Raw genomic sequence first — 16,211 nt, forward strand, 5'->3', positions numbered from 1 at the left:
CGCCGCGTCCCAAAATGCCCGATCTATCAAAATATAAAAACGGTTATTGACGACGGTGACCTCCGGAACGGCAAATGGCGCCCAAATGTCCAAAACGCGACTTTTACACCTTTTTAGATGACATAAAAAATGTAATAAAAAATTATCAAAATGTCGCACAGACCTCAAAACGGTAGCAATGTGAACGTCGGCTCATTTTGCAAAAAATTACTCCTCACACAGCTCCATGCGCCAAAGTATGAAAAAGTTATTCGCGTCAGAAGATGGCAACATTTTTTTTTCTTTTTTGTACTCATTCGTTTAATTATTGAAAATGTATTAATGTATTAAAACGCAATAAAACCTATATAAATTTGGTATCACCGCGATCGTACCGAACCAAAGAATAATGTAGAAGTGTTATTTGGAGCGCAGAGTGAAAGTCGTAAAAACTGAGCCCACAAGAACATGACGCACATGCAGTTTTTTGCAATTTTTCCACATTTGGAATTTTTTTGCGGCTTCCCACTACATGGCATGGGGATAATAAATAACATAATGGGAAAGTAAAATTTGTTACGCACAAAATAAGCCCTCACACAGCTCTATACACGGAAAAATGAAAAAGTTATGGATTTTTGAAGATGGAGAGCGAGAAATTAGCGAAAATACCCTGCGTCCTTAAGGGGTTAAAAAGTGGCAAAAGAAAACAAATGATACATATCAGGAACCTTGCTGCTCGCGGACAAGACACCTAAGATATATTATGCACCAATATAAGATTACAGTCACAAATTAAGCAATCAGTCAATGTAGGTAACGTCTCGTCAGATTTATGGAATCGTTAGAACACAAGGAGCTCTTATTAAATGGACATTTAATATCAAAAGGGCAGTGCTTACAACTAACAAGGGTTATTATACAAAAAGGGTCACACATTAAACGGACATAAACATACAATGGAAAAAATGAGTTTGGTAAAATAAAAAGGGATAAAGAAAACAGGACTTAATACATTACATACTTAATACATTACATGATGTTTTAAGCCTGGTGTCTGGGGAAGCAGAAGATGAGACTGTCCACCTGCGACCCCCAAAGAATGACCATTTTCTTTAGATGGAGACTTTCATCTGAATAGATTCTAAGATTCCCTGACCACCCCCTTCCCTCTGCTTGTGATGGCACCAGATAATTGCCTTTTATCACTAGGAGCTGTAAACCAACCTTGTAGCCTCAGAATCTTTCTTGGCTTATATCTTGCCCTGTGGGCATCCTATAAACTTAGATTTAATTCCAGCTTTTTCCTCATGATGCCCCACACAGATACATACTATGATGAATTTAGTGGTGATAGTGTAGAGGTTAGGTAATTGTTCCCTGTTGTAGTCAAGCCGCCTCTTCACAGGTTGATATAGTCACTGCAGAAGCATGCCGGTACTTAAAAGAGACATTGCTGAAGCTGAAATATGGATTATGCCACATTTTCCTTTAATCTATAAATAAAGATGGGGACTTATACCTGTGACCTTTAGTGAGTAGGCCACAACCTATGGTTGAACTGGTGAAAGGATGTAGAGCGTCTCTCCTCCCCCCTACATTGAGGGGTGTCTGGGTGATCACTGCTTGTGTTTTATTGCCCCGGCCTTCAACCTGTGTTTCCAATAGCAGAAGAATTTGAGAGTATCTCTCATATAATTTAGATCTTATCACCACAACACACGTTCTCCAATGTGTCTTATATGCATCTGATGACTCTGCTCTGTCTCTTCTCTCTCTTTTTCTATGTGTCAGATACTAGTAGAATGTTCAGAAGCTAAATAAGTGTATATAAACCCTGTACCCTGATAATCTAAGCACATTGTCAGCACACTGTCTCACAGCACTACAGGGATCATAACGTGTCTGCTTAAAAAGTTACACTTAGGAATCTTACACTAACCATCACTGAGTGGTAGGAGCTAAAACACCAATAACACTGAGTAATATTGTAAAGTAAAGGGGTTATAAATGATCTTTATTGTATAAACATCACAATAAAACTTAAGAACTTTCTTTCATGAGCAAAGCCCTTTAAAAGTTCGGCAAAACTTTGACCCCCAGCAATATGATATCTATGACCTATCCTAAGGACAGTGTGAAAGTCCTATAAAACCCTTTAATAGGATTCATTGCTTTGGAAGATGCAATATTCTCTCTGTGTTTGCGTGGGTTTCCTCCCACACTCCAAAACATATTGGTAGGTTGATTAGATTGTGAGCCCCATTGGGGCTTCTGCCTTGCAGCACTGGGGTCCTGGATTCGAATCCCACCCAGGTCAACATCTGCAAAGAGTTTGTATGTTCTCTCCGTGTTTGTGTGGGTTTCCTCTGGGTCCTCCGGTTTCCTCCCACACTCCAAAACATACAGGTAGGTTGTGTAGATTGTGAGCCTCATGGGGACAGGGACCAATTTGACATGCTTTGTGCAGCGCTGCGTCATCTGTGTGCGCTATATAAATAAAGGATTATTATTATTCACCCCCCAGCATCCCACATCCTTACCTTACCGGCTTGTCCTCAGATGACTTCATCTCACGCTGCCGCTTGTATTTCAAGTACTAGGGAAGAGAATTCTCCCCCGGGATCGTCGTCACTTTTGATTCAGTCTTCTCTTTCCATTTTAATTACTTGCAAATATTTTCTCAGTGACCACAGGGGACCTTATTGTTTTTTAGGTTACGCCGTATACTCACACTGTACTGTATATTCATTCCAATGCAATTATTTGTCAGGTAGTGAAACTTTTCTAAAATGTGTTTATTGAAACCTGAAATTTGTTATTTTTGTCAAGTAAACTGTTAATTGATGTTTATAGCCAGGGATATTATTGTCCACATACCTGCTCTGGTTACATAGTATAAGAACAGGTAAGTTATACTGCAATGTGTGTGATGATACTGACACATCAGAGAGAGAAGATACAAGTGTTCACATTGGATCGTATAGAAGTTTATACACGTTAGAGGAGTTTATCAGAACATGATAGAAAATATAGGCAAAGCAATATTTACAGGTTTTACATAGTTATATACATAATCACACAATACTATAATCCGGCATACAGTATGATACATTATAATACCTGATTTGCTGAGAACTAACCATCTATTCACTCAAAGTGACACTGCTATAAGATTTTACCCCATTAAGCTACCAGCCCCTTCAGGTCGGGTATGAAATGTCTTTTCTAGAATTCCCTCTTTTATGGGAAATCTCACCCATTTACCTATAAAAAAAATCTCAAAGTCGTTGTAAAATGAGAGGAGATGAGTCACTTTCTAGAGGCTGTAGAGGGAAAGTCACTTGATTTCCAATTCTGTAGGACCTACAAACATGGTTGTGGTATTCTAAACATGAGAATGTGATCATTCGAATCACTTGTGGTTTTGTGATCTACAGAACTGGGGATCCAGGCAGGTAAAGACATAGATAGAGAATGTGAGCTACAAATAAGAAATCAAGCTGTCTTCTTTAAGTGTCTATATCTCCATTTCTGTAGATCACTGGATCCCAATCCTGATGTGATTTGAAAGATGAAATTATTATCTTTAAAATGTCTGTAGCATGTTTCTAGGTAACCCTAGATAGGAGCATCTGAAGTGACACTGCTCCTACAGCCTCTAAATGTGATACATTTCAGGCAAAAGATGATTCTTCTCTGCTCATTTTCACATGACTTTGCAGGAGATATTCATAGGTGGAGGGAAAAAGAAGGAAATCTAGAAAGGACATTTCATCTCCTACCTAGGGGGCTGGGAGTTTAATGTGGTAAAATCTGATGACAGGTTCCCTTTAATTATTTACCCTGAAAATGACTTCAAGGAATTTTTGTATGATATTTTACAAAATGATGTGTTTAATTTTAAAAGAGAGTAATAATAGGAGAACCTCTTCTATCAGCCAGTGTTTTATGCTATGGGGAGCAGATCATTGATTTGGAACATAAGGATTTCTCCATAGATTGCGGTTAAACACTAGGGGAGGTCTCTGCATCTGAATTCCCTATAATCAGATAATACTCGGGAAAAAGTGTAAACGAAGACCTCTACATTGCACCAGGTGAAGCTGAGGATAGGTGACACATATGGGGGAGATTTATCAGAAGTGTCTGAGGTAAAACTGTTCTAGTTGCCCAAAGCAACCAATCAGAGCTCCGCTTTCACTTTAACACAGCTGTTTATAAAATGAAAGCTGAGGTCTAATTGGTTTCCATGGACAACTAGAATAGTTTTACCTCAGATACTTGTGATAGATCTCCTCCAATGTGTGATAAAATTGTACATTTTAGGAATCTGTGATTTGATGTTATGTGATCTCGCTTTCGCTGATACCATTTCTCTTATCCTAACAGCTCACACTGCATCACATCAGCCTCATCCGGCCAGTGTTAGCCGTCCCCACCTAATGTCAATGTAAAAATCCGATGGTGTAACCCATAGAGACCTATGCCGTCATGTTGTAAGGTTTTTCTGATCTTCCAATTAATCTACATTTAACTCTGTTCAGTCAGTCATCTTGGGTTTTCTTAAGCCGACATTAGTTCCAACTCCACAGGGTAGTGGTCACTCACCGCTAACGCCTGGGAAAAAGAAAGACCGATAGGTTAATGAATGACTCTACATTGTTAGACATGTACATCAGAGGTACAGTGCAGTGATATTAAAGGACATCTACCACCAGGTAGACTGTAGACTGTATGCAAATTAGCCTGAAGGGCTCCAGGCTCCATTAACACCAAAGGAGCCCCTCAGGCTCATTTGCATACAGTCCTTCACCCTGATGATAGATGTCCTTTAAGTTCTGTTCACAAGTTTTGTTGCTTTTTTTTCTCCAGATTTTTCATTACCTGCTCTTGTGTCAGCTTGTATTGTTTCTGAAAGTTGAAAACTTTGGCTGAGTCGGGTTCTATAGCGTTATGCAGGTCTGCACCACTGATGACAATTCTGTATAGAAAAATAGATGAATAGATTGATCTATAAATACAAGAACTTTGTAATTTATTAAAACAGCCAAACAGGAAAATCTGGCTGCCTTACTGATGGCAACCAGGGCTTCTCCAAAGAGATGCCAGTCCCTGTGTTTGTCCTCCTACTGATATTATATAGGCACAATGGTAGTGGCATGATCACCTTAAAGGAAATCTACCACCAGGATAAAGAATTGTAAACCAACCACACTGACATACTGGTGAGTGCCCCCTTTGGTAGGTTCTGCTTTTATTTTAGCTTATTAGGAGCTTGTTTTTACAATAAAAAGGTTTCAGAAATTATGCAAATGAGCCTCAGGGCTCTAGACTGTATAGATGTCAACAGAGCTTGGAGCCCGAAGGCTCATCTGCATAATTTTTAAAACCACTTTTTCTTAAAAACAAAGGCATACGAAGCTACAAGAATAGCAGAACCTGCCAGAGGGGTGCACACCAGTATGTCAGTGTACTTGGTTTACAATCCTTCATCCTGGTGGTAGATTTCCTTTAACCAAAGTGCTTAGATAACCAATCACTGTGCAGGTTTATTGTTTTTAATCTTGCATAAAAAGCCAGATTTGATCATTGTGAACCGTGTCTTCAGTCACCTCCATATTGGGAGATAATTTATAACTTGCAGTTACCTGTCATATGCACAGTCACTTTTTCCGACTGTGGTGTCAACTTCATCGGGTATGAGCCATGTAAAATCTTCACTGTTGTACATACGGATGCTGTCCCAGTCAGGCTGAGTGACGTAGCTGCAGTCAGCATTGAAGTCTCCCAAGAAGATAATATTCTATAATAATAATAATAATAATAATGCAGTTATTTCATCATTCATTTTATGCAAAAATACCTAAATCCCTGTTAATAGTGACTCTTAATTCATAAAAATTTTATTTGCTTCCATGTGTGAGGAAGTTTCTGGACAGAATCAGTCTACCTCTCCCTCTGGCAGCTGATAATTATCCCTTCTTATTTCCCCAGGAGAAGTCATCTTCTCGGCTATGCTGCCATGTTGGGTTTGCATCTTCCCTGACAAGCAGGGCAAACGGCTATTTCTATTGGCTGCTCTACAATGAATGTCGGATCACAATGTAGAGAGCGACTAAACGCATTCAACGGGTTAACTCAATGAGTGAGAAAAGCAAAAAAAAATCAGGTGCCATCTCTTTACTCAAGCTTCATCAAGTTTTACATGACATCCTCCCACCCCTTATCCCCATCACAATACTTACATCAGTTTGGAATTTCTCCATTACATCCTGATAGACATCGTACAAGGCGTCTATTTCCCGAACTGCATCTTTGGGTGCAGAATGCAATGGCACCAGCACAAAATATTCAATGACTGTGGAACAAAATCATCAATGTTACCCCAAAGTATATCACGTCCTACTCTAACAACCTTTAAAAGGATCTAGTGGAGCATCTAAGCCTCACAATTGTATGGGAGTGATGGAAATAGCCAAGCACAGGTATCTCCGGCACTACCTATAGGCGATGTCTATGGCCGGAGATCAACCAAAGCTGTCCTTGGCTATTTCCATCACTCCCATTCAGGGCCAGCACCAGCACTGGGCATAGAGCTGCTGGGGGCCCCACATAAGGCTGTACATAAGGAATCCATGGGGTGAGGGGGGCTGTGTTTAAAAATCCATAGGGGATGAGGGAGGCTTTATATAAAATAACCATGAGGGGGATGTTTGGGAGGATAAACTAGGAAATATTTTAGGGAACAGGAGACTGTTTTAGTTTCTGAATTTTTAACATGAGTTTACTGCAAAGGGGCCAACTGAGGCTCTGTCGCCCAGTGGCCTACTGACACCTGGTGCCGACCTTGTTTCCATTCAATTAAACAGAGTGGGAGGACACATACTCAACCTGATGCTCCAACAATTAGTGTGGACAGGACCCTCTTCTCCGGATTGATGGGGGTCCCAGCAGTCGGACACTCACTGATCAGCTTGTTATCCTGTGGAACCACCCATTTATCTGCACCCAGAACATGCGCCAGGAGTCTTATGTTTGTCACGTATACAGTAACTCATAGGACTAGTTCCACCAGGTTTGGTGCCAGGTTCCTTTTAACATCTACCCAAATTTTTGCATAAATTATTAGTCCAGTGTGTGTACATGAGGAGTAATACTATTGTGGCCATTATGTGACTCGTATTCTGCATTTTCATCAGTTTTCCCCTCTGCTGCCATGACCGTCTCTAACCCTCAGTAACCTCAGAGCTGGGGGTTAGAATCTTCTATGATATCTCCCATAGATTGCATGAAAGTAGAGGAGAATCTGCTCCATCAGCTATTACTATTACACATCTCACTGAGCTCCTGGTCACTTCTCCCCCCTCCCTTCTCCATAGACTTCTATGTAATCTAGTCCATAACTGAGGCTCTCTCATTGAATACAAGTAGTGATTCCATAGTCAGTTTCGGACGGAGGGAGTGGAGAAAAGGAGCCTGGTAAGTGGAGAAAGAAGCATATACATATTATACAGTATTACAAAGAAATTGACCTATAATACAGACCTGTCCCGGGAGCATTGAACATGACCACAAATGGCTCCCTGCTGAAGCTGTCCTCTCCACTGTACATGTTGTGATCATGGAAGTGGTAGCTGTCGTGTACGTTCACTTTATCATTCCTGTTGGGGTGTGATTTTAGGAAAATTAGAGGTAAACTACTACGACAGCGGCCGCATATACAGTATTACGGTATCTATTTACTTTCTATGAAACCCGTATCTGCCCTATTACTTTATAATTGTTCCGGATTTACCTGTATGACGGCCTCTTGTCATCTTGCATACATTAGATGATGGATTACTCACACACCGGGTTATACTACGTAATACGAGTCTGGGGTATATACACACTGACCAATCCTGCTAGTTTCTGGGGGGTGACCATATAATGTTTGGGGTCTTCTATACTTTCTCCTATATGTTCTAGCAGTGATTTCTCCACTTTTACTTGTTGGAACACGGAGGCTGAGTTGTTTAATCGTCATTGGGGTGCTGAAAGTAGACTAAACGCTTGCTGCCAACCTGCCCACTACTTATAGCTTATCATTGGGGCACCAACATCTTTGCACCCATTATAACAAACAGGGATTATCACAGGCACACAATCCCTACTATACTAGTCTCCTGGCATTGGTGAGGAACATCTCCTACAGATTCGTGGTCATCACGCCAGCCAGACTGTGTCATGTCATCTTATGTTCTGGGCTTTGTGCCAACCTAAACACTGGGCAATGTTATAAAGAAGTATAACAATAACACAAATATTACTACAAAGGTAATACAAACATATAAATCATAGCCCGAAAAAAATGACTCCAAAACTTACATGGCTACACAAGGTCACAGGGACGTTACCAGGGGTTAGACTGTCATAATCTTCTTAGATTTTATACAATGCACTGAGATGCAAGTGATAGAAAAGAGTCTAACTTTATGCAAAATGTGCTAAATCTATCACCTGGTATGTACCACTGCCAGGTCTAAGTTTACCGCCTTAGTAAATTACATTTTTTCTCCAATATTTTTTTTCTACTTTTTTTGTCCCCTGAGTCGACTTTAACCAGGGATCTTCTAGTCATTCATATAATTAAATGCAGTACAGGCAGTCCCCGGGTTACATACAAGATAGGGTCCATAGGTTTGTTCTTAAGTTGAATTTGTATGTAAGTCGGAACTGTATATTTTATAATTGTAGATCCAGACAAAAAGAAAATTGGGCCCCAGTGACAATCAGAGTTTCACATTTTTTTGCTGTAATGGGACCGATGATTATCAATAAAGCTTCATTACAGACACCTTACAGCTGATCATTGCAGTCTGGGACTAAGGTAACATCCAGAGAGGTCATCAGAAGTCTCAGTGGGCAGAGAAGTCCGTCTTTAACTAGGGGTCATCTGTAAGTCAGGTGTCCTTAAGTAGGGGACTGCCTGTACTACTGTTCTGTGCTGTAGGGCAGAGGTCCCCAACCACCGGTCCGCGGACCAGGACCGGGCCGTTGGAGTTAATCAGCCGGTCCGCTGCGCCGCGCCTGGTCAGAGCTCGCTCTGTGTGGATTTATAATGTTTTCTGCCATAGCCGTGACAGCTCGCAGCTCCCGGCAGAGAACATTATGCAGGACGGGGTGGGGCAGGTGGGTGCAGGAAAACAAGCCCAGTGCTCCCACTCATTCTGAACCTATGGTAAGTTGAATCACATTCTCATTATAAATGTCATAATTATATGATAAGTATGCACTAAGCTCCACCCCTCCATAACCCCACCCATATGACCAAAGCCCCGCCCCCACCGGGCCATGGAAAACTTGTCTAGCTTAAAGCCGGTCCCTGGTGCAAAAAAGGTTGGGGACCTCTGCTGTAGGGTATTAGAACCTGTTACAGTGTTAATAACGGTGTAAATAATGCAATGGAAACTCATTACTAGCCCCCAATAGTGGTATAATAAGTCTGATGCAAGGTACCCCTTTGATGCTGTGATACTTATTGACCATGGCATCTAGGGGGTTATATTACTATTATAAGAGTTGTTTTGGATATTGTGATGTTTCATGCAATGGACAAAAGTACAACCACAGAATGGAAAATGATCGATATTTTGGGTAATAAACCTAAAACCAAGTTGAGGAATCTCACCTGTAAATAAACAGGTATCGCTCTTTGTAACTGTCTCTTCCGAGAGTGTCGCTGACCACATAGGAGTAGATAGGCTCTGACCACTGGCTGCAAGGTCATAAAAGAAGCACAGGGTTACGAGTGTAATATTGTATATGACAAAGCCTTATAACAGAGAATATGATTGTGTTTTTGCTCAGTGAGGGGCACTACAAGTATTAGGTCTGTAACTTAGAGGGTCACAGAATCCCTGGGACGCCCAGGACAGAGGCCGAACTGAACTAAATATGACATTGCATTAGTCAAATTTCAGACAAACCGCTCCCCATTTTTTAGCAAAGGACTATAAAGAAGACAGGTGATTGAGGTGAATTATTAAATTTAGGCACCCAGTACATAATGTAGTTCTGTTTTCTGCAGGGTCTTAACCGGCCATCATAGCCAGAGTGAATAGAGATAAGGGATAGGAGAAAGAGATGATGAGAAACATCTAACCTGTTCAATTCATCCATCAAGGTTTTCACTGCACTGAGGTCTGTGTCCCGCACTTCCTGTACCAGGACTATGTCGTACCGCTGCAATACCTGAAAGCAAACAACTACATGTGAGCAATCGCCTCATCCACTGCATGCTTGACACAAGTTACCTATCAACTCTGTCTATAACCTATGTTCAGGGCCGGTGTTAGGGGGTTGCAAACTGGGCATTTGCCAAGGGCCCCCTGCATGTAGACTAATACTCCTTGGTTGAATGCCCTTGGTTGAATCTTCTGTCTATATATCTATCATCTATCTGCAGTCTATACATCTATCATCTATCTCCTGTCTATACATCTATCATCCATCTCCTGTCTATACATCTATCATCTATCTCCTGTCTATACATCTATCATCTATCTGTCTATACATCTATCATCTATCTGCAGTCTATACATCTATCATCCATCTCCTGTCTATATATCTATCATCTATCACCTGTCTATACATCTATCATCTATCTCCTGTCTATACATCTATCATCTATCTGTCTAGTTATCTATCTCCTAGAAAAATTTTTTATTTCCTATCTATATATCTGTCTATCCAACCATTTATCTATCTAGCTGTTTGTCTATCTACATATCTATCTCCTATCTATTATCTATTTACCATCTATCAATCAATCTTTTCTCTCTTCTACTATATCTATATATTTCTCATATGTATCTTCTATCATCTTGTCACAGGTGCTCCCGTGATCGCTGTCTCGGATCGCAGGCGCACCTGTGTTCCTGCTGCTGCCCCCGGTCCCGAGCCCTGCTCACCTTCCCTGGCTCCCGCGATGTCCTCTCTGGCTCCCGCGGCTCGGCGCGCACGTCCCCGTCTCCTAGGGCGCGCGCGCCGTCACTCAAAGATTTAAAGGGCCAGTGCGCCAATAATTGAGCCTCACAGCCTAAGAGAAAGCTTCCTTGCAAGTAATCCTGCGGTCCTGTGTCCTCCTGCGTTCCTGTGTCCTCCCTGCCTTCCTGTGTGTTCCTGCTCCCGAGTCCTGTGTTGCCGTGTTACCTGTGTTCCTCCGTGTTGCTGTGTTCCTGTGCCTGTGTTCCCGTCCCCTTCTGCCTGGACCTCCGGTTGCTGACCCCGGATTGGACTTCACCTTGCATCTCTGCCGTCTGCCTTGACCCTGTGCCTGGACCCAACCACAAGACTGTCTTCTGTTAAGGTACTTAGACCTCGGCTGCCACCGCGGGCTAGTCGCACCTGTGGTATCCTGCCGCAGCAAGTCCACCCCGCTTTGTGGCGGGCTTTGGTGAAAACCAGGTGCCACTTAGACTCCGGTCCCAGGTGTCGGCTAGTACCACCTCCCGCGGTGGTCCAGGGGATTCACACACCCCAAATCCTGACACATCTATCTACAAATTTATATATAATCGACTTTATATTTCTGCATCTATAAATCTATCATCTATCTATAAATCTCTATCATCTTTCATATTTATCTTCTACCATCCATCTACCTCTCATCTGTCTCTCCTATATAATTCTCCTACATCTCCATATTACAGGTACTCACCTACTACTGTGTGTAACTACAAAGTTATTATTACTGTGCAGGGTTTATGGAGCCTCTTACTGACTGTGACTGTTCATAAAATAGTTTTATTTTGGGGCCCCACTTTATTTTTGCCCAGAGCCCCACTTTGTCTAAAACTGTCCGTGCCTGTGTTCACAATGTCTCATCCCCTGTTGCTATTAAGAACACATACCGTACATACAGACAGTTAAAGAAATAGGTGGGAACCGGATCTTTATCTGCAGCTCAGATTCCCAAATATGACTATAACTGTCTGTATCTCTGGTTCTGTAGCTCCCCGAACCACAAGCCTGATGTGATCTAAAAGATGAGATTCTTATCTTTAAAGGGAGCCTGTCATCAGAAACTGGCCTAATAAACTAGTAGCTTTACACCTTATAGATCATGTTTCTTTCCCAGCCCAGCATGAATACATCCCCCAGAAAATCATCTTTGAAGTAAAATGTAAATTGGTTGTATAAAGTCAAGGAGGCGGAGAGTTTAGCAGTGAAGTCAAGCTTTCCCTCCTACACATCCTACTGTGACTTACATCATGCATCAGACTTCAGGAGATCTGGACAGTGATTTCTCTGGGTGCAGGACCATTGATTACAGTGAAGGGGATTTCTCAGGAAGGGAGAGCTTGACTTCAGTGTTAAACTCTCCACCTCCTTGAAGGAGGGAGCCACAGCACCAAAGATGAAGTTCAAAAGAATTTATTCACATGTGCGACCAAACATGTTCAGCGCGACGTTTCGATTCGCAATGAATCTTTATCATGCTTGATAAAGATTCATTGCGAATCGAAACGTCGCGCTGAACATGTTTGGTCGCACATGTGAATAAATTCTTTTGAACTTCATCTTTGGTGCTGTGGCTCCCTCCTTCAAGTATATTGACTCCTGGTTTCCGGCATCAGAAACTTCGGCCGCGGGCACCACCATAAACTGCTTCTCATTTGAGACGGATTGCTGTCCTACCCCTCCATTTGTTTAAACTCTCCACCTCCTTCACTCTATACAACCAACTCACGTCTCACTTCAAAGTTGATTTTCTGTATGATACCACTACCCTGGGCCATGAGAGAAACATGATCTGGAAGGTGTTCAGCTGCATGATAACTTACTGGTAGAGGTTTATTAGGTATATTTCTGCTGACAGGTTCCCTTTACTATGACTCCATCAGCATGTTTCTAGCTGTTATAGATAGAGGTGTCTAAAGTAACACTCCCCCTACATCCTCTAAACTTGACTAATCTCAGGCAAAATATGACTCTTCTCTGATATTTATGGGACTGATTTCAAATAAAAGAGGGAATTCTAGAAAGGACATTTCATACCCTACCTGAGGGGTCTACTGATTTAATGGGGTAAAATCTGGTGACAGGTTCCCTATAATATACTTTATTGTAATTTAACAGATGAACAAGAAGTTATATAACACAGATCTTATATGAACAGATTAAGGGGACATTACCTTTAGTATAACCGGGCTTACTTCAGGATTTTGCATTTTAGAGTCACCAAAAGCCTGAATGTTAAATGCTCCAATTTTTATTGCCGAGGCAGTGTAAGCAGCGAACATGAGCACAATCCCCAAACGTAGCATCTCTGGTGAGACCAAACACAACATGAAAAACAATTGTATGAACATTGCATTAACATTAAGTTCCAAACTAGTAACTATGGGGCAGATTTACTTACCTGGCCCATTCGCGATCCAGCGGCGCGTTCTGTGCGGTGGATTCGGGTCTTCCGGCGATTCACTAAGGCAGTTCCGTCGGGAAACCGCGAAACGGGCCCTTAGTAAATGACCCCCTATATCTCTTCTCTGGAGGTTCCAACACAGCTGTACATCAGTGGGAAACTGTATTGAATTTGGAATGGTGTAATGCTTCCTTTATCCTTTGGGGGCTCTGAAATTAAATACTTAAAGGGGTTTTTCCACTGAGCACGGTGATCTCTATCAGATCCATAAAGATGAATGGAGCAGAACGGACAAGAGCGACCGTCTGCTCCATTAACCTGAGTCTGATGGAGGTACCAGGGACCCCATTGGACCCCTTGCAATCTCTGGTGGTCTTATCACCGAGACCCCTACCAGTCAGCAAATTAGGCCCTACCTTGCTTGGTGGGAAAACCATCTAAAGGAAACCTACCATGAGAAATCTACTATCAGAAGTAGATCTGATGGTAGATGCCTTCTGCCTCTGCCCTAATCTGTAATGTAGTAATCGTGGAACCTAACTTGTTAAAAACGTTATTTTAGTAATGTGTGAATTAGCTGCAGAGGCTACTGGGGCGGGGAGTAGCCTTAGCTTCCAGTGCCCGGCCGGGCTAGTGCATGCCGCAGTAGCCTCTGCAGGTAATTTACATATTACTAAAATAAAGTTTTGAACAAGTTAGGTTACGTTGCAGGATTAATAAATTACAGGTTAGGGCAGAGGCAGGAAGGAGGAATCTAATATCAGATCAGTAGATTCCTCTTGGTAGGTTTCCTTTAAGAGTAATATCTGAAGGGGTTTTCCAGGACTTTGATATTGATGACTTATCCTTGGGATTGTTCATTACTATCAGATCGGTGGGATTCTGACATCTGGCACCCGCTCTGATCACCTGGCTCACTTTCTGGAAAGCACCTTTAAGTACTGGAGAAAACTGAGATCTCAAGAACATTATGTGTACATTATATTCAAGGTGATGCTTGCAAAGGGCATGTGTGTACAGGTAATGTTTCTACTGTTCTGTAATTACATGGGTATTTACATATATAATACATTTATCATACCCACATTGCTAAGAGGCAATGAAACACTAAAGTCTAGCTATATGAAGTACATATTAAAAACTACAGTACATGAAGTATTTTCCAAATAAGTCAGGAATAAAATATATATATAACAGTTACATAATAACATGTCAGGACATAATAGAAGGATACCACAGTATGATAAAGAAATTACAAATGAGAGCACTATAAATGTAGGAAATAAAATGTATAAAAAATAGTAGGAGCACCAGAGACCTAGAACTTGGAAATGTAGTAAACCTTTAGGATGACCCCCAAAAACTACATTAAAACATGCATTTTAGGGGAGGAAGGTGAGTAGATTGCTAACCAGTGAACCAAGATTGACCAAAAATCATTGACAAGAACTACAATATTATCAAAAAGCTGGTCTTATGGAGAGGTGTCACTGTACGTAACAGTAGGATGACTAGAGAGATATAAATGTGGAGCAATGTAAAAGGAGGAACCATTAGAAACATAAAGTCAGAACCTTAGAGGCGGAAGATTAATTATAGTTTTATAACTAGGAGAATTATATACAACTCTACAAACTGGAATATTACATAAGGATGATAACCACAAGTGGAAAAAGAGGAAGATACTGCCTAAAGGGCAATGATAGAAGAGGTTTATAGTGATGAAGCACTCGGCAGAAAGAGAAGGAATACTATAAGGCACAGTCGTGTACTCAAGGTGGAGATGGAGTAGGAGTAAAGTTTCTCAAATTGTAGGGAAGTGTGGTGAAAAAAATTGTGATATCTCAAAATTAGGAGACATTGGCGCCCCTCAGGATGAAGAGCTTCTACCACCGTAAGATTCTGAGGACCCTTGGGTTATAAAATAAATAAAAATAGAAGATATTGAAGAAGATAGAGCTGTAGCCAATGGATAGCGGTGAGGACAAGTTATATTGTGATACACCTCCCCTTTAAGTACTGGAGTAGTATGAGGTGAAGCCTCCTATAATGATAGAGTATGTAGTGTATATAAAGTGCTAATGTCAAAGATAAATGTAATGAAGGTGGCAGAGAATAAGAACCTTATACTTACTGACTGGTAAATCTGCTCTCCTTTCCTGCCAGTTGATGATAGCCTTGCTAAAAGATGTATCATCAGAGTTATTAGACAGCAAGTTATATAGTATCTATCCTCCCACACAGACAGGTGACCCAGAAAGGAATACGACTCCTCCCAAATTTAGTTTTTCCTGATAGTAAAGGCATTGACTGTCATGTCGCACCTGCTCAGCACAGGAAAGTACACTGGTGCACTCCATAAACTCAAGGTCCACAAAGATAAGACCATGTGGTGCATGGGGACTCCATCTGTATCATATAATATAATATAGTGATAGATTTATAAAGTATCACACTGATACAAAAGAGGCAGACAACTCTATAAGACTCTATAAAAAGACTCTATTTTACGTAAAACTATCACCTAGAATTAACTGGAATTTTAGGGTGGGAAGTTGATTGAGGGATTTATTCTGCCGTACTTGGATTAGGGAAGGATTTTTTTCCCCCTAATATGGAACAATGGACATTACTGTAAAGGGTTCCCCGTCTTCTGGATCAATTTAGTGGGATTATAAATTGTATTTCATAAACTTGTGACCTTATTCAGTCATATGGGAACCTTAAAGGGAACCTGTAATCAGAAACTGACCTAATAAACCACTACCATTATGTTGTCAAGCAGCTGAACACCTTCCAGATGATGTTTTTTATGACCCCG

The 16,211-nt window shown here is 41.3% G+C and overlaps 1 protein-coding gene across 1 annotated transcript; it reads right to left on the reverse strand.

Annotated features, from left to right (window-relative positions):
- Positions 1 to 2,947: 2,947 nt before the first annotated feature.
- Positions 2,948 to 15,670, reverse strand: DNASE1 (deoxyribonuclease 1). Its single transcript, XM_072120187.1, has 9 exons — positions 15,525 to 15,670; positions 13,161 to 13,294; positions 10,127 to 10,215; positions 9,653 to 9,739; positions 7,528 to 7,643; positions 6,228 to 6,340; positions 5,631 to 5,785; positions 4,867 to 4,963; positions 2,948 to 4,599 (listed from the first exon to the last, which is right to left on the reverse strand). The coding sequence occupies exons 2-9, from the start codon at positions 13,290 to 13,292 to the stop codon at positions 4,546 to 4,548; spliced, it is 843 nt and encodes a 280-aa protein (XP_071976288.1). The 5' UTR covers positions 13,293 to 13,294; positions 15,525 to 15,670; the 3' UTR covers positions 2,948 to 4,545.
- Between the last annotated feature and the right edge of the window lie 541 nt (positions 15,671 to 16,211).

This window comes from Engystomops pustulosus, chromosome 8 (genome assembly GCF_040894005.1).
Source record: "Engystomops pustulosus chromosome 8, aEngPut4.maternal, whole genome shotgun sequence".
NCBI classification, from domain to species: domain Eukaryota; kingdom Metazoa; phylum Chordata; class Amphibia; order Anura; family Leptodactylidae; genus Engystomops; species Engystomops pustulosus.